The sequence below is a fragment of the Rhineura floridana genome, chromosome 15, assembly GCF_030035675.1.
Source record: "Rhineura floridana isolate rRhiFlo1 chromosome 15, rRhiFlo1.hap2, whole genome shotgun sequence".
In the NCBI taxonomy this organism is placed as follows: Eukaryota; Metazoa; Chordata; class Lepidosauria; order Squamata; family Rhineuridae; genus Rhineura; species Rhineura floridana.
This window is the reverse complement of record NC_084494.1, coordinates 30,478,667-30,504,133: the sequence shown is the minus strand read 5'-3', so window position 1 is coordinate 30,504,133 and position 25,467 is coordinate 30,478,667. Positions and strand designations below refer to the sequence as shown.

Below are 25,467 nucleotides of genomic sequence, written 5' to 3'. Positions count from 1 at the left end.
CAATTGGTACGCTCATGGGCCAAGGCTTCCCAGTTCTCAATGCTTATGTTACTTTTTTTTAGATTAGCTTTGAGAACATCTTTAAACCTCTTTTGCTGCCCATGGATATTCCATTTTCCATCCTTAATCTGGGAGTAAAGTAGCTGCTTTGGAAGACGGTGATCAGACATTCGAACAACATGGCAGGTCCAGTGAAGTTGATGTTGGAGGATCATTGTTTCAACACTGGTGGTCTTTGCTTCTTCCAATACGCTAACATTAGTCCGCCTATCTTCCCAAGTAATTTGCAGAATTTTCTGGCGGCAGCGTTGGTGGAATCTTTCAAGAAGTTGGGAGTGGCGTTTATAGATGGTCCATGTTTCACAGGCATGCAGTAAGGTCGTAGTACAATGGCTTTGTAAACAAGCGTTTTGATCTCCCTGCGAATATCCCGAAGCTCGAACACTCTACGCTTCATTAACCTTTTACACCATTTGACCATTCCGATCCACCTTTTGTTCCGCTCGGCGGCAGCAGTTCATCTACATGGCATGAGGGTGGGACTGAGGGACTGCCTGAAACGCTGGAGAGCCGCTGCCAGTCAGGTAGGCAGTACGGAGCTACAGGCACCAGGGGTCTCCACTCTGGACAAGGCAGTTTATTTGATTTTTTGTTCACGTAGCAAGACGGATTAATCCAGCCCGAGGGACTGCAAGAGAGCGGATTTGACGGCTCTTTCAAGAGAAAAGGCCGCCCTCGCACTTTCACTTTCGCTTTCGCTTTCCCAGTGCGGCTGGGATTCCCCCACCCCCGCCCCCGCCCCTTTTGCAAGGAAGGCGGACGGCTTTTCCAAACCCTGGACAGCTGTGCAATTTCTGAGGGTGTTTTTTAAATATATATGTACTCTCCGATAAAAGAGGCAGGGTTGGGCTTCTTCTGTCTTCGGGATCTCCCGTCGCCTCTGCCAAGGACGTCCAGCCAGGCTCGCTCTCCTTCCTGGTCTCTCTGCTCTTCTGCAAGAGAGAGCCCCCCGCGATCACGCTGCCGAAGAAGCCCGGCGGAGAGCGGGGAAGAACTCTTTCCAAATCGCCCAGACCTTAAGAACGTCGAACTTTAGGATCCTCCTCATCCTCCAGGGCAAAAAGGTTAGGAATCATTGTTTGACTCCTATGTTGTTCGTTTTATTTTGCGAGGGAAACTCGGCAGGGCAGCCTTGCGGGTCAAAAAAAACAAGCCAGGTTGGGAATCCTAGGGGGAAGGTGTCTGGGAAGGGTTAAGAAGTTGCATCCTCCGACGCAGATCTCCCCATCCCTTTGCAATAGGGAAGATCCCTCGGATCTTGCTCTCCCCCCCCCCCCAGCTTGCGCTGCCAGTTAGGAGAACTCTCCTCTTTTTTGCGTTTGAGTCCTAATGCTAATATTGGAACTCTTTCTGGGCTCCCTTTTAAAGGACGTTTTACGTGGTGAAAGGGTTTGCCTCCTTCAGTAAAAGCTGAATTTCCTTCCCTGTTTTCAGGTTTGATTTTGTAACATTTATCTGATCAAAAGAAAACTGTAGTTATTATTTGAATATGGACATTCATGATATGCGCAACTCAATATATTTTCAAAAGGACTACATTCTTGACACATTCATTTGATGAATTAAAAAGGGCTCCTGTCCCCCCATGACGTGGGCAGCACATACTTTTTTTCTTCAGAGATTTTTTTTATGCATTTCCTGAAGTGATGAATACAATCAAGTCATCAATTAAAACTCAAATGATGAAACGTCAAGATTTCACTGTGGAAAAGCCCCTAACTAGATGAGAGGTTTGTTGCCTGTGCGTGTAGTGTACACATATATGTATATTTGAATGGCCATGTTTTTAAAGCAGAACAAGTCTTTATTTTCCTCAAGGTCTGCTTGTAATTCTGGTCCAGGTATCTCCAGGCCCAAGAGAGCCAGTGTGGTGTAGTGGTTAAGGTGTTGGAGTATGACCTGGGAGACCAGGGTTCGAATCCCCACACAGCCATGAAGCTCACTGGGTGACCCTGGGCCAGTCATTGCCTCTCAGCCTCAGAGGAAGGCAATGGTAAGCCCCCTCTGAATACCACTTACCATGAAAACCCTATTCATAGGGTCGCCATAAGTCAAAATCGACTTGAAGGCAGTCCATTGCCATTTTCCATCTCCAGGCCCACAGTTGGGGGGAGTCTGGGGGGTTTGACCCCCCCTAAAAAAAATTGCCCACCCAAACTTTTTTACATTAATAACATAATTAATTTTATTGCTGCTTTTTTCCCTCACCTCTCCTACTTTTTTTGTTGCCTGCCCCTGAACTTTTAGGCTAGCTATATGGGCCTGGGCATCTTCTGATTAACTTACTACTAGAGGAGCAAAAAAGAAAGACGTGCACATAGATCAGACTGTTGCAAATCCTCAGAAACCACCTGATTGTAAAATAAAAGGACTGAGTAGTTGTGAAAAGTGTGAAAACTGGTTGCTTAAAATGATCTCAGTCATTCTGGAGGTGACAACATCAGTGTCAGTTTATGGTTTGTACTGAGCTATTTGTGGCAGATTCTGGGGCCTGATCTAGGAACTTCCTTGTCTCAGGCTGGGGCTAACCTAGAAGGCTATCACAGGTTCTGTGCACTCAGGCCCCAGAAGAACCTTTTTTGGCTGTACAAAGAAAGAGAACTATTGCCACACACCCTCTACAGTTGGCAGGCAATGAGGCCTTCAGATATGCCTGATGCAAGCGACACTGGGAGCCTGGCATCTGTGCTTGCCAGGTTCACAGAGAGCCATGCAAGAAGGAGGAGAAATTTTTTAAAAATATCATTGTTTCATCTTTTAGTTGTTACTGAAGATGTAAGCATTTCTGCTACATCTGTTCAGATCAGTTCTATTCAGACAGTTTTAATTTCATGTAAGTATTAACATTTTCCGCATGAAACAATTGTATTTTAATTCTGTATTCTGTGCTGACGTTTATGATTATTTATTCTCGTGCAGTTAAATGACATGTATTGTTTTTCTTGTAGCCCCTGATGAAGGCCAAACTCAATAGAGGCCAAAATGCTTTGGGTTTAAATAAATTTGCTTACAGCATTTTGAGATTTCCCCCCTTCTTTTTTCCCTGTTTTCTTTTTTTGAATGCTGACCACTTTTTGTAAATTAACAGAGAGCCATGGTCAGCTCCACGTCTGAGGAAACCCGTGGCAAGAGGACCTTTGGTGGGGCTCCTCCTGCATCAGTGCCTCTTGCTGTCGTGCTTACCTAGTGTCAGTGGTGGCAATGGACATCAGTGCCATGACCAGCCAGTAGGCCATCATCCTAACTTCTCACAATGCCTTGGAGTAGGGATTGGGAAGAAATTCAATTCAGTTCTCATTTAAAGGCAAACCTACCTGTTTTGCACTTTCTGAAACAATACGACAACCAAAACAGCCACCTGTTGGATATGCTTTAACTTGGATTCCTGCATTGAGCAGGGGGTTGGACTTGATGGCCTTATAAGCCCCTTCCAACTCTCCTATTCTATGAAACACAACCATCCTTCAAAATTTGCGCTTCTCCAAATTTTGTGATGCAGTTCTCCATCCAAACAATGTTTACAAAAATGTGTTATATTAGGGAAAACTCTTGCAAAAATGTGTACATTAGGCAAAATTGCATACAAAAATGTGTTTATTAGGAGAAATTTGCACTAAAATGCTGACAAATTTTCATGAGGATTTTTTTAAAAAAAACATAAATTGCTGCAGAGATGTGGAGAGCCGAATTTAAGATTGGGAAAATGAGAAACAGAGAAAACCAAAATTGACAGTTCTTTCCAGCCCTACCTTGGGGTGACACTATTTTAAAGGTGTTGAAGGAAATTAAAATGGTGGTTGAATACAAGAACAATTTTTTAAAGGGGAGTCTAGGCAGATACCAGCCACAGTCCCCAGTGCCTGGGTATATCAGATGTCGGTGCCAGACCAGTATTTTCTGCCTTCTGTACTTCCAGCTTCTGCAGCTGATGCCAAGGATTTAGAGTTGGGGCATAGACTCTCTAGGATAGATGTAAATCTGGCACAACTACCCTGAAAATGGCCATCTGGGCAACTGAACATATACACTTGAGTTTTATTGAGCTCAACTGTTTACCTTTTGCAGACCCTCCTTCTTTGGCACGATGGCTTCGGAGCAGGTCCACATGGCAGCTCCCATCTGCTTGATTGAGAACAGACTCGATGGGAAGCTTGTGGTGAACCGGAAGGCTGCGGAGGTGCTTGCAGGGGTCCGCCAGCCGGTGGTGGTGGTGGCCATTGTGGGGCTGTACCGCACCGGCAAGTCCTACCTCATGAACAGGCTGGCTGGCAAGAGAAAAGGTGAACAGCTTCATGGATACCTTCTGTCAGTTAAGGGAAGGGGTGGAGTCTAGTGGCTTAGCATGGAGGCTCTTAGGAGCCAGGCACTTCTGTCTGATACAGCTGGATTTCCTGTTTAGTCTGGGGAGAAGCATGGAGGAAGAGGAGTAACTATAACAGTAATGTAATATCTGTATAGAATCAGAGTGGTGCCATTGGGATAGGACTGTGGGGCAGAGGTCTGGGGCCCTACTTAGAAGAATACACAAATGGGTCCCTTAAGGCAGCAGGTAATACACATTGCCATCTGGAGGGGGAAACATGGAACTGCCCCACTGTAGAATCATCATCATGGCACTTTACAGAGTACATAGCACCAAAATGGCAGGTCCCTCCCCTGAAGAGGTTGCAATATTAATCCCCCCCCCATGAGACATCTGACACTTTTAATATTGTATGCAAGTAGTCATGCACTTGGCTTCTTTTCTGTTACATGTACTTAGTCTTTATTTCACTAGGGGGATTGGTATGAGTGGTTTCAGCCAATGAGAGTTTATCACCCAATCCTAGGCATGTTTATTTAGAAGCACGTTTAATTGAGTTTGGTGGGGCTTGCTCTCAAAGAACTGCACCTTGATTGCAGCCTTAAGCCTTGGCTCCTTGTATTTTCTTGATCTGAGTCACTGATTGTTCCTCCCTCAGGTTTCTGTTTGGGTGCCACAGTACAGGCATTAACCAAGGGCATCTGGATGTGGTGCCTCCCTCATCCCTGCAGGCCTGATGTCACACTGGTGTTGCTCGACACAGAGGGGTTGAGTGATGTGGAGAAGGTGAGCTGAAGAAAATGGCAACTAGGGTGAGGCCCGGGGAAGACTAGCACCTTCAAAAGACATTTGTGGTGAAAGAATCTGATCTGGCATTAATGGTAGTGGCTGATATTTATGTGAGCTATGTAATGCCATTATATCACGTTTTGGAATGTTTCTGTAACTCAGGATTTCGTCGTAGGACTTGAGCATCATTCTTGCCTTCATGACTATTGAGCAAAGGCTGCTTCCAGCCCCTAAGAAATTTTTTTTGGTCCCCCAAGACCTTCCCTTGTGTTTTTTTTTTTTAAAAGAGAGGCCACATTCTCTTTTATATTTCAGCCACATCCACTTTGACATGTGCCCCCCAGAGGATTAACTATGCACCAATACAGCCCTCAGGTTGAAAAAAGTTCCGCTATAGAGAAAAACATATAAAAACCTGTGGTCAATATTTATTAAGAAACTAGACGGGTGTTGGTGTAGGTTCTTGTGGTTTGTGGATGTGGCATCTGTGAGGTTGACCACCATGACAACTCAGTGTAATAAGTCACTGCTCTTTGCTCTAGTACAGTTGTTACCTCACAATACTCTGTCTGAAGCACATTTTATGTATGTGAAAGAGAGCACCGCTGAAGGAGACTTACAATAAGCTATACTGTTTTACTGAAAAAGGAAAGTTCTCAGTGAAGGTGTAATAATTTTACATGCAAATACAGGCATACCCCGCTTAACGTCGCCTCACTTAACGTCGCCTCACTTAACGTTGCCTTGCTATAACGTACATACTCCATACGCCACCATACCCTGCTTGACATATGCGTGCTTTGCGATTATGGACACTTAATGGCATGACGCTGCTGCCATCTAGTGGCGATTGCCGTGCAGTACATGCATAGATAATTGCTTCGCTTTAAGTACATTTTCACTTTACATACATGCTCCAGTCCCATTGCGTATGTTAAAGCGGGGTATGCCTGTAGTGTCATGCTTAATAATGTCCTGCAGGTATTTTACATTTATGGCTTTCTTAGAATACATTTGACAGCCAAAACCAGACTGATACAGTTAGTTGTGTCAACAGAAGTTTAAGTATCAGTATCGCTTCCTGCAATGACTGCCGATTCACAACATTCTGGGTGTGGCAGGGTACATTTTCCTCTTGCCAGAGTTGTGTCACTCAAGGTAATTATTAATCACAAGCACAAACAGTGATTCAACTACCAGAGCTGTGCGTGCTTGGTCTTCAAATAATCAACATTCTCCTCTTAAGAGAAACTGGTTTTGGTGGCTTTTATGGTATGCAAATGTGTACTTCTTTGCTTATTTTGCATAATTTATTCTGCTTCTGCTAGTGATAGAGAGCTGCAAGGAGCCTTACTGGGCACTGAAGACCCACTTTCCAGTCACTGAAAATCCTGCTTGGTGTTGGGAATGCTGCTTCAAAGCCCTTAGGCTGGGGTGAGGAACCTGCTTCCCACTATGTTGCAGGCACACTTTTGTTCTCCATACCACCTCAATGGGAAGTGCTTCTTCTTCCACACTGTATGTGCAGACAGGGATGGAAGAAGTTGTCCATTACCATTCTGGCCTGCCCTTGTCTCATGCAGCACCGTTTCTGTTCTGCTTCAGTGTGGCTTCCAATAAAAAGACATTGTTTGTCTCCTGCCTGCTGTGGCAAAATGTTAGGCAATTAATTGCATAATTAATGACATTACCATTACGTTATTCCATGCCATTCATTTCAGTGCAAAGGAAACACATTTCAAACAAGGGGGGGAAAGTCATCCATGATGTATTGTTTGCAGACTGAAAACAACAACAAATGCCAACTGTATTCGCTGGACCAATTTCTGTTCCAGACATGGGATGAATAAGCAAACATTAGCAATTTCCGCTTCTGTTTCCGTTGGAATTCTCCAACATCCCAACGTGTGAGAGAGCGAGACAGAGCAAGAGTGATGCAGAGTGGAAATTTCTGTTTACCATTGCCTCTGGCTCCACTCACCATTAACAACCCATGCACCCAGTGGGCTTTTCCTATCTGCCCATCGTAGAAAAAATATTCCCCGCCCTTGCCTTAGGTACTAGAAATTTGCTTTGTATTTTAAGGATGCTCAATTCTAGTACAAGCCACTTCGGAAACCTTGTAAGAGTGGCAGGGATGTAAAAAAACAACAACATAAAAAGTAATACATCTGTTTTGTGCTTGTGGGGCATGGGGCAACACTAGTAGAATGTGCCCTTCTGAGACTTCCAAGTGCAGTCTGAGCAGCCTCAAGTGAGTCGTGATTTGCATTCAGTTCAGACAACTCCTTCGCCTAGTGCAACAGGGCAGAGAAAAAGCAACAACACAAACCTCAAAGCAGCTGCCTCTATATGTGCAGATTCCAGAGGAAAGAGTTGCAGCTGAGAATGGGGTGCCGGGATTAGTGGTGATGGAAGCTTGGGATGTGAGAGCTTTAAAATGCCTGTTTCTCTTTCAGGGAAGCACACAGAATGATTCATGGATCTTTGCACTGGCCATTCTGCTCAGCAGCACCCTGGTGTATAACAGTATGGGCACCATCGACCAACATGCCTTGGAGAAGCTGCAGTATCCTTTTGGGGCATCAGAAATTCCAAAGTAGGCCTGCAAGGTTGGGATGGAGGAATCAGGTGGCATCTGTAGGTGTCTGCCTAAGATGGCCCTTGGTGGAGGACAGAGCTTTTGATATAACATGAAGTGGAATGGACATGGTCTACCCTGGAACACATGATGGTGAGGAACTGCAGTGGGGGTGAGAGGCAAGGAAGCACAGGCGACATGTAACTGGCAGGAGGAACAGGCAACCTCCAAGGATCAGAGGCTGAGTAAGGAGCTCTTTAGGACACAGAGTGAGGAGTGGACCAGTGGGTCGAACCCCCAGGGCCATAAGAACATAGGAAGCTGCCTTGTACTGAGACACATTGCTCCATCTAGCTCAGTATTGTCCTCACTGACTGGCAGCATCTCTCCAGTATTTCAGGCAGGAAGTCTCTCCAGCCTTACCTGGAAATGCCAGGGATTGAACATGGGGCCTTCTGCACGCAGGGCAGATGCTCTACCTTATCTTATTTAGACAATTATATCTAACTATCATGTCACGTGCCACCTGTCAGGTATGCTTTAATTTGGATTCCTGCATTGAGCAGGGGATTGGAGTCGATGGCCTTGCAGGCCCCGTCCAGCTCTATGATTGTATAATTCTGCGTCTTATTAATAGGTAGGTAGGCAGGCAGGGAGGGGCAAGCAAGGAATCCCAGAAGCGGCTGGTAGTAGGAATGGATTTTAACTTGTAAAACAAGAGATGCTACATGGATAAAGAAAGCCCTGCCCAAATCACTATTGTGAGAATTATTATTGTTGTTGTTATTATTATTATTCCACTTACATGCTGTAATGGCTTCTAAGCAGTTTACAAGTATAAAATCAATTATAAAATACATACAGAGTTAAAATACACTGTAGTGAGTATGTAGTAAAGTAAATGCTCTCTGCATATTTTCAGGGGCCATCTTATTCTTTATAGTCAGGCCACAACTGCAGGTACAAAAAGGTCCAGCGGATGCATGATATGAATGATGTTCAGGCTGCAAAGGCCCCAAACCAGCGCTGAAGTCCTTTTCCTTAGCAAGTCCCAGCTACGTTACAGAGCTGACAAAAAATATTAAAGCGAAAGCTTCCTCTGTGTATTGCCAAGAGGAGGAGAATTCTGCCGAATTTGTCCGTTTCTTCCCAGACTTCATCTGGGCGGTGCGGGATTTCACACTACAGCTGGAGATAGAAGGACGCATTGTCAGTGATGATGGGTACCTGGAGAATGCCTTGAAACTGCAGCAAGGTGGGCTAACTGCAAAACAAAATGCAACACCTGAGAAGGTGAAGACAATCATCCCACTGTCCAACTTCAGAACAGATCCCCCCAGGAGTTATATTGCCTTTCCACGTAGTTCCACCTTTCTCCTGATCAGTGGAGTTTTCTATCCCGCAGGGAGATAATGTTTTGTTTTAAAAGAAGTTATGGGCATTGCTGCCCCCTAATGGTTGAAAGTTGACACTGCCCATAAAAAAAGATTAGAGAAACCAAAGGAGCGGTAAATAAGAGGCTTGTTGACTGCCTAGAGAGGCCACAGTCAATTGGGAGGTGCACAACTGATGTAGCTAATAAAGGCCTAATAGTCAAGTGGGTGCATATATATCCAATCACAGACCTACTGAGGGCCAAAGGAGTTAAATCAGTTTCCCCTGTGCTATTTGCTCCGTGGAGCAAGATCACACAGTGTTTTGGGGCACATGCCTCCAGTTGCAGATTACATTAGTACAGGTAAGACTGCAATTCCTATACTTCTATAAGAATTTTAATATCACTCTTCAATTATTCAGATACCTTAAATTGCTCCTCTTCTTAAAACAAGCTGTAATTCTTTAAATGGAGGCTGTCATGCCAGAAATTCGAAAGACAACTTCCCAAAATCATCCGGGGGGGGGATGCTGTTTTATTGTTTTGTTTTTGTTGTATGATATATTTATTTGTGTTTTTAACCATTAAGTCCCTTGGAGACCTTCGGGTAACTAGTGACTAGCAAATCTAATACATAATAATGACATCAATAATTATTATATTCCTGGGGTGGTTTACAAAAAATAATAAAACAACTAAAATGTCAGTACAAAAACCATAGTAAACCAAAAGCTGTAAAATCATCACAACAGCATACCAACCATGTAAGTTGGTTATGCAGTTCGACTGAACTTCCTGACCTAGAAGTCTTGCCTGCTAATGTCAGATATACAGGTATGAGCTGTGAGTACTTCATGGAGAGGTAAATACCCTCTATACATGCTCAGAAGCACTCTATTGCTATATCACACTTGCAGTGCTAAGATAAGAGAGAGAGATCCCAGCTCCGCCTTCAGTAATACCTGGGTACTCTGATGTTGAGTCAGAATGAAACTTGAAACTTCACATATAACAAAATAAGTTTGCTATACCAGGCAGATACGTGGCACATTTCCTGTAGAATTTGGCAATAATAACAAACTGTCTTGTGCGCTCACACTTCTTCCACTCTAGGTGATAGTGAGGAAATCCAGACGCGCAACATGCCCAGGTCATGTATTCGCAACTTCTTTCCTTCGCGGAAATGTTTCACGTTTGACCGTCCAGCGGGCAGGAAGAAGTTGTCTCGGCTGGAGGAGCTAGAAGACGATGATTTGGAGGAAGATTTCTTGGAACCAGTGGCTCGTTTCTGCCAACACATCTGGGAGATGTCTCGATCTAAGACGGTCCCAGGAGGTCGAGTTGTAACTGGAAGAAGTGAGGAAAGTTCCTGTAAAATTGTAGGCTGGCGGTAGGGTGCCATTAAGAACAGTATATTGACAATACCTCAAAGCTCTTCATATGTTGAAAGTATTCTTAACCCTTAACATTATTATTAAAATATATATCCCATCCTTCTTTCCCTGTGCACTCTAAAACATATTAAAACAAAACAATCCTGCTGTTTTATACTTATCACAGTGTGATCACAGAATTGCAGAATACACAGTGTGTTGACAATGTATTATGTGTTGGGCTTGTTTAGTTGAATTATTGCCTTGTCATTTACCTGCTGGAGCAAAATCTGCTCTTTGCTTCTAGCACTTTGCAATTACAGCAATGTGCAATTCTGCACCAAGAACTTGTAAATTCTGTATCCAGAATAAATTTATGCACATCAATTATATGGAATAGTAATTATGAGGAAGTGCAGTTAGATTTCTGCCCGGATCCCTCTGCTTTTCCAGCCTTCCCAAGTGCCACCTGCATATGTTCAAGCTCTGTTCTGCAGCCATGAGGCCTAGAACCTTGCTGTTTTGGGATGGGCAGATGGGTTCTCTGCCTTTCTTTCACATGCAAGATACCTGTTTTCTGTTCTTGCATGAGAAATCAGGCACAACAAGATACTTGATCCTGATTGTCTTGCTGATGTGGACAAACGTTTGAAAGGTGTTTGGGTCTGGAAATTCTCACTCAGTGTAAGGAGGTTTATTCTGTGGCTTTACTGATCCTTCCCTTTTCAGTGCTTGAGAACCTGATGAAGACCTATGTCGATGCTATCAACAGTGGGGATGTGCCCTGCTTGGAGAATGCAGTGCTGGCCCTGTCTGAGATTGAGAACTCAGCTGCTGTGCATGAGGCCATTTACTTCTATGAAGAACTGATGGGGCAGCGGTTGATGCTGCCTACGGGCACTGTTGAAGAGCTGCTGATGGTGCATGCTGACTGTGCGAAGGAGGCCACTGGCATCTTCATGGCCCGTGCCTTTGGCAACATGCAGGTTAAAAAATTTCAAGAGGATCTTGAGGTATATATGATTTAATTTGTGCTTCATCGACTGTCTCTGCCAGTGTGTCTAGAAAAGGAACACAGGGTCATTATTTATTCATTTATTTTATTGAATGTATATATTTATATTTTTATTCATGTATTTACGTAATTTATATTTATGTCATTTTTAAAATGTTCCTTCCCTGAACCTCAGTCCATTTCACTGACACCTAAAAATAACTCCAAAGTGTCAAAACGTATACAAATGTTAATCCTCTGCCTGCATACTGCTTGTCCAGCAAGCCTCCAGAGACCTCTTATACAGACCCAGAAATATTCTGGGTGGTCAAAGGGGAAACCCATGAGGCACAGCATGCAATTAAAAAGTTCAAAGGCCATAACGTAGTGGTAGCGCATCTGCCTTGCACACAGAAAGTCTCTGGTTCAGGCCCAGGCATCTCCAGGTAGGGCTGGGAGAGACCCCTGGCTGAAATCCTGGAGAGTTGCTGCCAGTCAGTGTAGACAATACTGAACTGGATGGACCAATGGTCTGACTCCATGTAAGGCAGATTCCAATATTCTTATGTAAATGTTAATTTGTTTGAGGAAACGTTTAGAACAAACATTCTAAATGTGGGGGGAAATTAGTAGAGTATAAGCTTATTTAGACAAAATCCTCTTTGCCCTGCATAGCTGTAGATGTTATGACTAGCAGGGTCCTCCAGGACTTACCTAGTTTTTTGAAAGTCTCTTTGTTAAAAATGGAGACAGTTGCATATTGTCCCAAGATAAAGACAAACATAGGAATGCCGGGCAAGTTAACCTCCTTAACCTAATGACCTGTCCTAGAGGATGCACGTTTAGCTACTGGTGAGAGATGCATTCTTCAGATGAAACTGAAGACATGCACATATTCCAACAGACAGGTGGCTGAAAATAATAAAGGGGCCTGGTTTTGAGCTTTAGGAAAGATGGGTCTGGACAAATTAATCTGATCAAAATTTTGAAAATCAAGCCATCACAACCAGTTTCTGTGAGGTTTTGGGAGTGGGCGTTACCATGTCAATTAAGTCAGTTTCACAGTGATTGAAATTTGTATTGGAGATTAAATGTGGCCGTAGCGTGTCTTCCAATTGCATAAGACGCAGAGGAGGAACAGCTTTCATCATTGTCAACGCATTGTATTGCTTTTGTTTTGGTAGCATAAGCTGAAGCAGAAAAAAGAGGAGTTCTGCAAGAGGAACGAGCAAGTGTCCTTTGACCGCTGCCAGGCTGTGCTGATGGATCTTTCCCGGGAGCTGGAAGATGGGATCCCCAAGGGAATTTATTCTGTCCCTGGTGGCTACCAGCTTTATCTGGGGAAACAGAATGAAATTGAGGAGAAATACGGTTTGGTACCTGAGAAAGGAATTCAGGTAGGACTAGTATCCAGCAGTACTTGAGCTAACACTTCTGCAACATGCAAAGATTCACCATTCTGACACTGACTTCAGGTCTAATCCATATTGTAGACCAGGGTGGGGAACCTAAGGCCCAGGGGCCAAACGTGCCCTCCAGGCCTCTCTATCTGACCCTCAGGATAATCCCCTGGCTATACCTGCTCCTTAATCACGCCCCCTGTGCCCAGGCCACACCCCTTACCCTCCTTGAGTGATTTTGCCTGGCTGGAATGTGTCCCTGAAGTTTCATAATGCCTCTTGCTTGCCTGGATGGAGGACAGAGAGGGGAATGTGAGTATGGTAAAATTAGCTTACTGTGCAAAAGTAAAATTTACATTTGTTGCTCCACCTGCTTTGCTATTGACTCTGCCCATGACTGGCATGTGGCCCCCAGAAGTTGCCCAGAAGGGAATGTGGCCCTCAGTCTGAAAAGGGTTCCTCACCTCTGCTATATGCGTAGGCTGCAACCCTATGCACATTTGCTTGGGGATATGCCCCAGTGAATTCAACAGGACTTAATTCAGAGTAAATGTGCATAGGGCTGTACTGTTGAATTAGATTAAGAACTTCGGATCAATTTCTCAGCACCTCACCAATCTACAGTCATTTATTTACTTGCTGTACTTATACACCATTTTTCTTTCTTTAATCCCAAAATGTAACCACATTTGTTTTTCCCACCTTTGGGTAAAATTGATAACGTTTGCTTCCAATCTTTCAACAGGCAGACAAAGCTCTTGAAGAGTTCCTGAAATCCAAGGAGACAGTGGCAAGATCTATCCTTCAGATGGACAAGACCCTGACTGACAAAGAGAAGGAAATTGAAGGTGCAGATCTGCCAAGCAGGCTGTGATACATATAACTGATGGTGTATAAAGTAAATGTCCTGGCCTGCTCTGGCTGAGTTTCCAAGGAAGCATGTGTCAGCTGTGGTACCTCTTAGGAAAACGGCATTGCAGCCAGGGATGGATGGACATTTTTATTCAGTTTGCATTTCATGCTAAATCTACCAAATTCGCACTTTCTGAAACACAGCCATCCTTTGAAATTTGCACTTGCTCAAATTTTGCAATGCCGTTCGCCAACCAACCAATGTTTGCAAAAATATGTTAGGGGGACGTTTGCATAAAAATGAATATACCAGTAAAGATAACTTGCAAAATGCATTATGTGATGAGAAATTGCTTGCAAAAATGTGTACATTAGTCAAAACTGCCTACAAAAAATGTGTTTATTGAGAGAAATTCACACTAAAATGCTGGAGAATTTCCTGCAAATTGCTGCAGAAATGTGGAGAGCTGAATTTAAGATTGGAAAGATGAGAACTTTCCATCCCTAATTGTAACAGACTTGTTATTGTCACATTCAGGGGGAGGCAAGGCCAAGACAGAACCCTAACAGATCACTGGGTAAAGGGGAGATTCTGTGCTCTTACAGAGCTGGTGTCTTGTAACAGCTGTAGACTGTTACAGCATGAGGTTAGGTTGGGGACAGGAGCTCCTCTGGGAGTGAGTCTTTCAAATCTGAAGCTTCCGGCAGAGCCATTTCATCTGATCTGGACCTGGCAGGACCTGGCAGGGGAGATGGAAGCTCCTCATCTAGATTGTCATCCCAAGTTTGAGGAGAGGTTGAACATGAGACATACAAACATCTCCACAAGCTTGGGCAAATAAGAACAATTTTAACTGGTGCCTAAATGATAACAATGGAGGCAGCCTAGTGAATATGCCTAGGGAGCGTGTTCTAAAGTCTGGACACTGCCAGTCCTTGGTGGCCTTGGAAAGTGGAGGCACCCAGACCGAGGCCTAAACAGATCATAATGCGTGTGTAGGCGCATATGGGAGCAGATTATTCACCTTGCATGCTTTCCTGGCTGCTAACAATTCATGTTGTCATTCTTCTGCACTGCAGCCCAGCATGCTCAGGCTGAAGCAGCCCAACTGCAGCAGAAGCTGTTGGAGCAGGAACAGGCCAACCTGAAACAAATGATGGAGGATGAAAAGCGTAGCCATGCTGAGCAGGTCCAGCTGCTGAAGGAGAAGATGGAGGAAGAGAGGAGGCTGATGGAAGAGGAAACGGAAAGGATGATACAGCATAAACTCAAGGTAATGAGAGCTCAGTCAGGTGCACTCTCTGACCCACTGCAAGATGTAACCTTTAGGCAAGTGGTGGGGAACCTGTGGTTCTCCAGAGGTTGAACCCCAGCTGCAATTGGCCCTAGCTGGTCAGGGATGATGGCGATTGTAGTCAGTAATGACAGGCAGAGTGGGGTGGGGCTGCATTGCTTACCTGGCTTCCCAATGTGGAGGTCACTGCTGGAGGGGGAGGAGCAAGGCAGCTGGGAGGTCGGCATGGTGTCGGTGCAGTGACTGGAGTGTTGGATTGGCTCTGCTGCTAGGCCCACCCCACACCAACTTTGGCCCTCTCCCTCTCAGTTACCAGCAGAGACCTCTGCACTGGGAAGCCAGGTGAGCAACGCCGGCTCACCCTGCTTCTGTCCTGCCGGCCACTACTGGTTGCAGTCCAGAAAAATCTGGAGGGCCACCCTTGTTGGCGTGTGTGCGTTGTTGTGTGAAACAGCATACATTACGTTGGAGTTAAGTTGAGCAAGAAACTTCTTCAGAGCATGTTAAGAGTCTTTATTGAAAGACATTAAGGCCAGAGGCTTAAGAGTAAATACATGTAGAGATTCTTCAGTCACCCCCCTTCCATAGATAAACACACACGACAGCCTCTCAGCTCAGAGGCATAATTCAGAAAAACGACAACGCACAAACTCTGTTAGAACTTTCCCAGTCGCTATCAGATGGCTACCATAACAACGGCCCTGGCAGTCCGTTCCCAGACAGGGCATAGACATAACTCCCCCTTAACCACAGTTACGTCTTGAAACTTGCAGGCTTCATGGAAAACAACTAGAGACAGTAATGCCTACTGGTCACCAGCCCAACAACCCTTTCCCATCCCTGCTTTTGAGCCTCTTGTGAAATTGGTGCTTGGAAGCAGATCCTGCCCCCCAGGCTAACTCTAGTCCATTTTATTTATTTATTTGAAGAATTGATATACCACCTTTCATTGTGGGAATGCCAAGGCAGTTCACAAACAAAACAACCACAAAAAAGCACAATGAAACCAGCTCAATAAAACAAAATATCAATCCCAATAAAACATAGTTCTGCCATTCACCTGTACCCTTCTAAACAACTTCCCACCAGTCATGCACTCCCTCAGATATCCTCATCCTCTCAGTACAGGCAACATAACTCTGCGTCCTTTAGGTAAAATCTGGGCCCAAACTATTTAAAAGTGATTGCCAGCACCTTGAATTGTGCCCAGAAATGAATTGTTAACCAGAGCAGCTGCTGCAAAATGGGTGCAACAGCCTCTTGAGGTAGGTTACTGGCTGATTTCACACGGCACTCTATTCTGTTATTCTGACCATTTCTTACCTGGTAATTTGCACATTATATTCGACCTTTCACACGACGCACAAGCTAGCTCTGGAATTCTAGTGGAATGTAGTGCAAGTTTAGTGCAAATTTCCATGATAAATGATGCCAGAAATAATCCATTAGCAAGGCTGGGAACCTGGAAGATTGCAGGAGTTTTTTGCTAGCTGCAGCCACTCATGTGACAGGCATCCTAGCATGCAGTGTGTTCCCACCCTTTAGTCGCGCGGAGGTGGTTTTTTTTTTTTGCCTGATGAATACTGTACCGGTATTCCAGCATTGGCACAGATAGCAGCAGCATTTCCCACACACATCCCTGTCTTGATACAACTAAAACAATTTAAAAAGTCAGATCCTAAAGGGAGAGGGCTTTCATGGCGAAGGGACGAGATCTTAGACCTCCTACACAGTGAGGAACAGCGTGCATGGGTGAGGGACGAAAACAAGCCATGTGAAAGACAGTTGCGCAAAATGCTGGTATATCGGCTGAAAAAGCTGCTGTTCCTTAACACAACAGGTATTGCAGTGTGAAAGGGATTTTAGAAATCGGGACAGAAGTGCTACCTTTTTAATCCATTAAACTAACGCAATCAGCCCCATGTGTGAAAGCAGCCTTCGTCTTATCCTACATTATAGGTCACAGATAGACAATGTGGCGCCCTCCAAATGTTGTTGGATTCCAACTCTCATGAGCAGTGTGGCCATTGTGGTCACTGGTCAAAGCTGATGCGAGTTGTAGTCCATCGACATCTGGAGGGCACCACGTTGGCTGTGCCTGTTATAAATGCAGGGGAGTGGAGAGTTGGGAGATATTGGCTTGCCTGACGACACCCAGCAAGATTGTGGTTGAGCTGAATTTTGAACTAAGGTGTTGTGCATAACCAAGGTGTTGTGCTTTCAGGCTCTTGTTTCATGATCTTAACCACTATGCCACATCAGATTTTGCATAAATCTTTATATGCTCATAATCAAAAAACTTGGAGAAAGTCTGTTTTCAGAGAGCAACATGCTGGAAAATGTGTATGCTTGTATCCAACCAATGCAGCTGCTAGACAATGTTGTCCAAGCCTGGCCTGGTATTTTCCATCCTCACATGTCCATTCCCATAGTTAACAGTCTCTGTGTGCTTCCCACCTTTCTAGGAACAAGAGGAACTGCTGAAAGAGGGATTTCAGCAGAAAGCCAGTAAGATGGAAAGTGAAATCCAGCATCTCAAGGAAGAAAAGAAAGACTCAGTCTCTGCACGTGTGTTATCTATAGTAGAAAAAGTGATCCCTCCTGTTTTATCTATGGCCTCGCAGGCTCTTCAGTATAACATGCTTTCCAATGTTGTAAACCCACCAAAGAGTGCAAGGAGTCGACCAAAGAGTTCAAAGAAATAGTTCCAACATGGGAAGAATTAGGTTTCAGGGTTGCATTTGTGTGTATTCTTAGACATGCTTAAACAAATAAGGAACAGTGAGAGTTGCATCTGTGTCTCTGCCACTGACATTTACTTAGGATGAAGATAAACACAGAATTATAAGGAGTTACCACGGTTGAGGTTTAGGAATATTGGCTTACCTGAGACCCCCTTGCAGTACAAGCCTGTCTACCTTTCTCCTGGGTCTGCAAAAGAAGAGATGTATCAGGTCAGCCATGATTCTTGACCTTCATGCTTCAGGTGACTGCTTGAGTGCAAATGGAGACGAACTCCCGACGGCTGTGGTCTTGCACTTGTGAAGATCTCTACCAAGCTCTATGTGAAGGCGGTGAGGGCAGCGAAGAAGCAGTACTTTGCTGCCTCTATTCAGTCATCTTCTAACCGCCCAGCGGAACTTTATAAGGTTGTTCGGGGACTTTTACACTCTGGTCCTCAGAACGCAATAATACCATCAATAGCCCGCTGTAATGAGTTTGCGAGACACTTCCAAGATAAGATCACAAACATCCGCCGGGACCTTGACTCCAATATTGTAGCAGTTGAGCCTAATGAGGTGTCCAGAGCACAGTCCTGTCCTGTTTTATTGGATGAATTTCAGTTGGTTCAGCTCGAGGACGTGGACAAGGTGCTTGGACAGGTGCGGGCGACCACTTCTGCTCTGGATCCTTGCCCCTCATGGCTAATAAAAGCTAGCAGGAACGGAACAGCCGGATGGGCCAAGGAGGTGATCAATGCCTCTTTACGAGAGGGAGTGGTACCACCCTGCCTGAAACAGGCGGTGGTGAGACCGCTCCTAAAGAAACCCTCCTTGGACCCTGAAAATCTTGACAACTATAGACCGGTAGCAAATGTTCCGTTCCTGGGCAAGGTTTTAGAGCGTGTGGTCGCTCACCAGCTCCAGGCTCTCTTGGATGAAACTGATTATCTGGATCCATGTCAATCGGGCTTTCGGCCGGGGTTTGGTACAGAAACAGCCTTGGTCGCCCTGTATGATGACCTCTGTCGGGAGAAAGACAGAGGGAGTGTAACTCTGTTGGTTCTCCTTGATCTCTCAGCGGCTTTTGATACCATCGACCATGGTATCCTTCTGGGACGTCTTGCGGACTTAGGAGTTGGAGGCACTGCTTGGCGGTGGCTGTGCTCCTACCTCAAGAATCGTCTCCAGAAGTTGGTGCTTGGGGAGCATTACTCGAGTCCCTGGATACTCCAATATGGGGTCCCACAGTGTTCAGTTCTGTCCCCATGCTCTTTAATATCTATATGAAGCCGCTGGGCGAGGTCATTAGGAGATTTGGAGTGCGTTTCCAGCAATATGCTGATGATACGCAGCTCTACTTCTCCTTTTCATCTTCTTCAGGTGAGGCTGTTAATGTACTAAACCACTGCCTGGCCGCGATAATGGACTGGATGAGAGCTAATAAACTGAGACTCAATCCTGACAAGACTGAGATGCTGTTGGTGGGGGGGCTCTCTGCCCAGATGGTTGATGTCCGACCTGCCCTAGATGGGGTTACACTCCCCCTAAAGGAGCAGGTCCGTAGTTTGGGGGTCTTATTAGATCCGCTCCTGTCACTGGAGGCTCAAGTAGCCTCGGTGACACGGAATGCGTTCTACCACTTTCGGCTGGTAGCCCAACTACAACCCTATCTGGATAGGGAGAACCTTGCCACAGTTATCCATGCTCTGGTAACCTCTAGATTGGACTACTGTAATGCACTCTACGTAGGGTTACCTCTGAAGACGGTTCGGAAACTTCAGCTGGTACAGAATGCTGCGGCCAGAGTTCTTACTGGGACAAAAAAAATTGATCATATAACACCTGTCCTGGCCCAGCTGCACTGGCTACCAATATGTTTCCGGGCCAGATTCAAAGTGTTGGTTCTTACCTATAAAGCCCTTAACGGCATCGGACCGCAATACCTGGCGGAACGCCTCTCCCGCTATGTACCTACCCGGTCGCTGCGCTCGACGTCGAAGGCCCTTCTCCGTGTCCCAACGCATAGGGAGGCACGGAGAATGATAACTAGAGCTAGGGCCTTCTCAGTGGTGGCCCCGAACTATGGAACGCCCTCCCTGATGAGATACGCCTGGCGCCTTCTTTGTTATCTTTTCGGCGCCAGGTAAAGACCTACCTCTTCGCCCAGGCATTTTAAAAATTTTAAAAATTTTAAAATTTGAATTTAAAATTGGAAATTTTTAATTATGTTTTATTGTGTATTGTATTTACATCCACTTGTATTTTAACCTGTTTTATTATGCTGTACACCGCCCTGGGAGCTTATTGCTATAGGGCAGTCTAAAAATGTAATAAAATAAATAAATAAATAAATAATATTTTGTTTTAATTTGTATGTGTACGTTTAACTATTTTTAAAAACAATCACAAAACTGTGGTAGGGAATATATCATAGTGCCAGTACCGTCACTAGCCAATAGCTGCTGTGCAGTTAACTTTTGCTGCAGAGAGCCCTCTGCAGGAAGAAGCACATAGGGAAAGGTACATTTGTACTGCAAGCGGTGGCAGAGTTTGCATTGCTGTACAGATCTTATGTCTGTCTTCATCAAAAGAGGTGATTGGAACAATGAGGTGATGCAGCTTTTGCTGATCTGTACTATTTTAGATTTCTGGTTTGGCGAGGGGGCCGCATGCTCAAAAGGACTGGTTTGCACAGAATGCTAAATCAAGCCACAGTGAGTCTGAGCAAAGCATCAGACTTGTGCATACAGCCTTCTCCTCCTCCCATGCTGCCAAGAGCAGGTTTTCTATTGAGTTTATTTTCACTTTCAGAAAAATCCTACTCAGTATTGTGCCTGACCTAACTGCAGTGTTTTCAGGGCCTGTCCTAATCTCTGCCCAACACAACCTAAAGATACCCGCATCCGCACACACACACAGACACACACTTTCTGTGTAGAGAAGCTGTGTGAACTGGCAGTTGAATCTTACTTGACGGCACCAGCGTGCCTCCCTTAGCCTAAGAGTAGGGCTGGCTGTGCTTGGGACCTATTATTTGATGATCTTCCATCCACCATGAACAAAAGCACAACAAGATTCAAAGATACTCTTTCCAAAGCCATTTCTCTTGAATTCAATTAAAAAAAAGGAAGAGACCTTGGACCAATAATATTTTCTCTCCAGAATTTTATCAAATAACTAATAAAAATGTGCTGATATAAAGAATATTTTGTAACAGTAGTGCAGCTTTAGGCTATCTATAAGATGAGAGAGGCGCCTGTTAGCAGGTGTGGTGTTGTGGTTAGAGTATTGGACTGGGACCTGGGAGATCAGGGTTCAAATTACCACTTAGCCATGAAGTTGACTGGGTGACCTTGGGCCAGTCACTGCTTCTCAGCCTAACCTACCTTACAGGGCTGTTGTAAGAAAAATGGAGGGGGGGGAGAACCATGTGCACCGTCTTGAGCTGCTTGAAGGAAAGGTGGGATATAAATGTAACAATAAATAAAATGAAATAATTAAATGTTTTTGGATAGTTGCATTGACTGCCAAAGCATGAACTTCTGTCAGATTTTCTGTATGTTAAATCCAAGCTTAACCATAAGTACAGAAAATGGCAGTCAGGATTCAAAGAAGCGCCAACAAGTGGCCAAGGGTCTGACAACCAAGGGTCTGACAACTCCAGCAAGGGGAGCAACCTGGCCATCTAGCAGCCCCAAAGCAGTATGACCAACAATGTCAGCACAACGCAGACAGCAGGGCTCCCAGTGCGAGAGGCGAGAGAGTAAGAATGGATCCTCTTCCTCTTTCCCAAAGCATTTTAACTGTACTTTTTAACTTATTATAACTTAATTGGATTTTTGCACTGTATTGTTTTTCTTACTGTATTTATTGTACTTTTTTGCTGTTCACCGCCCAGAGAGCTATCGCTAGTCGGGTGGGATATAAGCCTAATAAATAAATAAATAAATTTGAATAATAAGATTTAAACAGCTGTGTGCATTTTAAGGGACCAGAATCAAGTATTTCATTGCCCTTCCATTGTACCTGGCCTCACTCTTCCCTTCCATGCCATCCCCCATCAAAAATAAATAAATAACATCCAAATTATATGGAAAGCAGAACACCATATGCAAAACAACAACTTTCGTATTTTTTATAACGCACATAATGTATTCTGTCTGTTCTCTTAATCTAAGAGAAAACCAGTTGTTAGCTTGTGTGTATGTTTTTGAACCACGGTTGTGATTACCAGAGGTTCATGTTTTGGCATTTTTTTATCATGTTAAGTCTAAACTTGACCATAAAACTGTATCTGAAGTGACTTGGAATCAATTCTGTTCTCAGGTTTTCCTTCATATACACCCTACCCCTAAAAAAAACCCCTCAAATTGTAATAATCGTGCTTCTTGGACCAGATTATTGTATGCAAAATAAGCAAATTATGTATTTTCAAAATGCAGATAATTAATTTCAACTGCTGATGGGAGTTCTAGAGTTCCTTTGTGTAGCACTATAAATAGGATAGGCTACTTAGGTAAAACAGCCTGTCTTGCATTGCCCTCTAGTGGGCACAGAGCAAATGGTGCTTGACTGCACAAGGATGTGAACTGAAATTTCTCTGCTTATTTATCAACGGTTGCTGGTATGTAGAGCAGTCTTCAACCAGCTTAGCACCCTCCAGATGTTTTAGATCACATCACCTATGACCATTGGCTATGCTAGCTGAAACTTGGGAATTGTCCAGAACATCTACAGGGTACCAGGTTGGGGAGGGCTGGTTTAGGAGCATCTAAAATTGTTACCACCTAGACCTAGTGTGGTGGTGGTGGTGTTTTTATTCTGTTCTTTCTCCCCTCCTTGTTCTTGTGGGTCATGCAGCCAGAGATGGCTTCAGTTGATTCAGTTTTGAAGTCTGTTTCCTTTGTATGAGAAATCAGCTTTGAAATGTATGCAATAACAAAACATGCCTCTGAGTATGTTCAGAGCCAATTTCCCTCAATGCTGAGTAGCAAAAGAGCCAGCTGCAGGTGTTTGGGATTCAGTCCTGCCCCCAGCGGTAGGTGGGTGTGTATGCTGTGCTGGAATTCCATGCTCCAATGCTGGCAAACTGACTCAGATGAAGGGGAACATCTGTGTGGCTACTGGTTGCTACTGAAGGGGGGGAGACTGTGCTGGCTCCTATTACCCTCTGTGAATACATGGTGAGGCTTGTCCAGGATAGTGTGGCAGTGGCTGGGAACTGCGGTATACATCACTACATTGGCACATGCCAGATTAAACTTAATGCATTCCATGTGGGACTCTCTCTGAAGAGTTTTGGAAACTTCCAACTAGCACACGGTATGGTAACTTGTTTGTTAGTTTTTAAATAATTTTATTGATTTTATTAGATATACAAGAAATCCATAGTAGCTTGTTTGCTAAGTAGCATAACCTGTTACACGTATTACCTGTTCTGAAGCATCTGCACAGGTTGAGACAAGTTTGCGACTGGACTCAGTTCAGAGGGCTGGCTATTCCTTTCTAAAGCCATACATGTTTTCAGGTATCTGATGATTTTAGGAAATGCCCTGCTTTCTTCAGATTCCATCATATGGAGAGGCTAGATTGGCTCCCACCAAGAGCAGGACCTTTTCTGTGGCAGCCCCAATGCTGTGGAAGTCCCTTCCAAGGGAGATTTGTAGTACCACCACTGCCTCCATGCTGGCTAACTAGGTAAAAAGTATTGGTTTCAGTTGAAAACTGCTGTATCCCATGTTTTATGGCTATTTTGTGATGTGTCTCTTTTTGTCTGGCTTTGATGAAGTACTGTTGTATTTGAAATATGTAAACAGCTGTGATATATTTTATGAACAGGCATATGTAAATAACTTTAAATGAGAGTGCAATTCTACTATGCATGTTATTGCCCCGTTGCATTCAAATGGACTTAGTCCCAGGAAAATTTGTATCAATCAGCACTGCATTACATTTGTGGTGTCTTACACTGTACTACAACCATTATAACTGCAGTTCATCATTCTAGGACTAAGGGAAAGGTTAAACAATAATTATATGGGTATTTTTATGTAATAGGTTACTTAGTAAAGGGTATGGATTTCTGTTTAAACATATATCCTTTCTTGATTGGAATATATGGGTGCTTCTGGCTTTTGAAATATTTACATCTCTCTTGCATTCCCTTTCTTTGCCTGATATTTTAAATACATTGCTGTAGTACTTGTCATCCTAGCTTTCTGTCACTAGTTGTCACTATAGTACTCCCTCTGCAGCTAAGGGCAATGAAGCAGCAATTTGTGACAAAGGGGAAGGAGACATATTTTGGAGAAGAAAAATAATTGTTCTTCAATTCCTGTGGTCCCAGTTCCATGGAGCTACGCAAAGTGGAACAACAAGCCCAGTTCACTGAGAACTTACGTGTAGTGAGTTAGCAAATGGAAACGCATTTCTAGCTGTGTCACACTCCATTTATTTCAATGTGCCTAGCAAAGTCCCCAGCGGACTGTTCTGTGATTTTTAATGAGCGCAAGAAAAACTCACAGCATTAAATACTTTAAAAATAAGAACTAAGAAATGGGGAATTAGTGAGACTGGGTTGCCCTTTTTCTTTTTTTTTAACTTCCCTGCTTCTTCCAATTTTGGCAGTGGGATTATCCTGTTGATTCTAATGGGTCTCCTGTTTCCAAGGAGGGCAGTTAGCAATCTGTGCAGACCTGGGAACACTGACAGGCTCCTAATAAGCTTGCCTCATGTTCTGATGCATTTCCTTTCCCTGGTGTGCTGTATTTTCCCCTCTTAATAATGAAGGGAATGGCCAGAATGGATGGGGTTCCAATTTAGATATGCACCTGATTTAGGGAATAGCCATCGGGGACATATTGAACTTGTTTATGGAAAGGGTGAGGGAGGAGAGTGCTCAGTGCTATCCTTCCTCCAAAGCTCTGGCAAATACTAAGTAGAAGCAATGAACTTGAACCGGATCCCATGCACTGCAGAGTAGAAAATAGAAGCTTACCAGCCATTTAATGTCACCTGAAAGACAACTAGGGATTGATGCCAGAAGATGGGAAAGGAAGAAAGAGGAGACGCAGCAGGCAGAGAAAGATCATGAGCAAGAGAAGGACCAATGAGGCAGATGGGTAAAGGGAAATTGATGGGTGGCAATCATACCTGGGAGAGGTAAAAGGCAGCATTGGGACTATTTTCCTTAGAAATAAGATAATTACACAAGAAAACAACAAAGGATTATAACATTGTGAACGGCTTGTAAGGATAGAGAGAGGTCTGGTGGCCCTGTTGAATCTCCCAGTGGTGTTTAATTCCTTTGACCATGATATTATGGGCTACCTTGCTAGGATGGGGCTGCAGAACACCATAAATTGGTACCTCTGGTCATTCCTTTGAGGTGTTTAATGGTTACTCTTTTTTTAAAACCAGGGCACAAAACAAGGTGGAAAAAGAACAAAGGGGCATTGTTTAGGGGGAGGATTTTGGGGAACAACCACTTTTGAGAGGTGTGTTTCTGCTATTTTTATGAGGGAAATGCACTGTATCTATGTGTAGTCTTCACTTGCTTGCGGACATGTTGAAAGAGAAGATGTGGCAGGCAGAGATAGACTATGGACAGGAGAAGGAACAATGAGGCAGACTGGTAAAGGGAAGATGGTGGGTGGCAGTCATAATACAAAGAAGCAGAATGGTGTGCCATTTTGAAAAATCGCAGGGGGGCAGAATCCAAGT

At 44.2% G+C, this 25,467-nt stretch overlaps 1 protein-coding gene across 1 annotated transcript; it reads left to right on the top strand.

Annotated features, from left to right (window-relative positions):
• Nucleotides 1–815: 815 nt before the first annotated feature.
• On the top strand, nucleotides 816–18,592 carry LOC133370500 (guanylate-binding protein 1-like). The gene is made up of 11 exons (XM_061596914.1): nucleotides 816–1,124; nucleotides 4,126–4,340; nucleotides 5,022–5,149; nucleotides 7,612–7,721; nucleotides 8,789–8,988; nucleotides 10,222–10,464; nucleotides 11,211–11,494; nucleotides 12,660–12,872; nucleotides 13,621–13,723; nucleotides 14,808–15,001; nucleotides 17,488–18,592. The coding sequence occupies exons 2-11, from the start codon at nucleotides 4,145–4,147 to the stop codon at nucleotides 17,725–17,727; spliced, it is 1,911 nt and encodes a 636-aa protein (XP_061452898.1). The 5' UTR covers nucleotides 816–1,124; nucleotides 4,126–4,144; the 3' UTR covers nucleotides 17,728–18,592.
• Nucleotides 18,593–25,467: the final 6,875 nt, after the last annotated feature.

What these genes read in the sequence shown, in the direction of transcription:
- LOC133370500 (XM_061596914.1), top strand. Translation starts at nt 4,145, where the DNA reads ATGGCTTCGGAGCAGGTCCACATGGCAGCTCCCATCTGCTTGATTGAG. An exon ending in AATTTCAAGAGGATCTTGAG is followed by an intron (nt 11,495 to 12,659) that starts GTATATATGATT and finishes TTGTTTTGGTAG; the next exon opens with CATAAGCTGAAGCAGAAAAA. An exon ending in TGATACAGCATAAACTCAAG is followed by an intron (nt 15,002 to 17,487) that starts GTAATGAGAGCT and finishes CCACCTTTCTAG; the next exon opens with GAACAAGAGGAACTGCTGAA.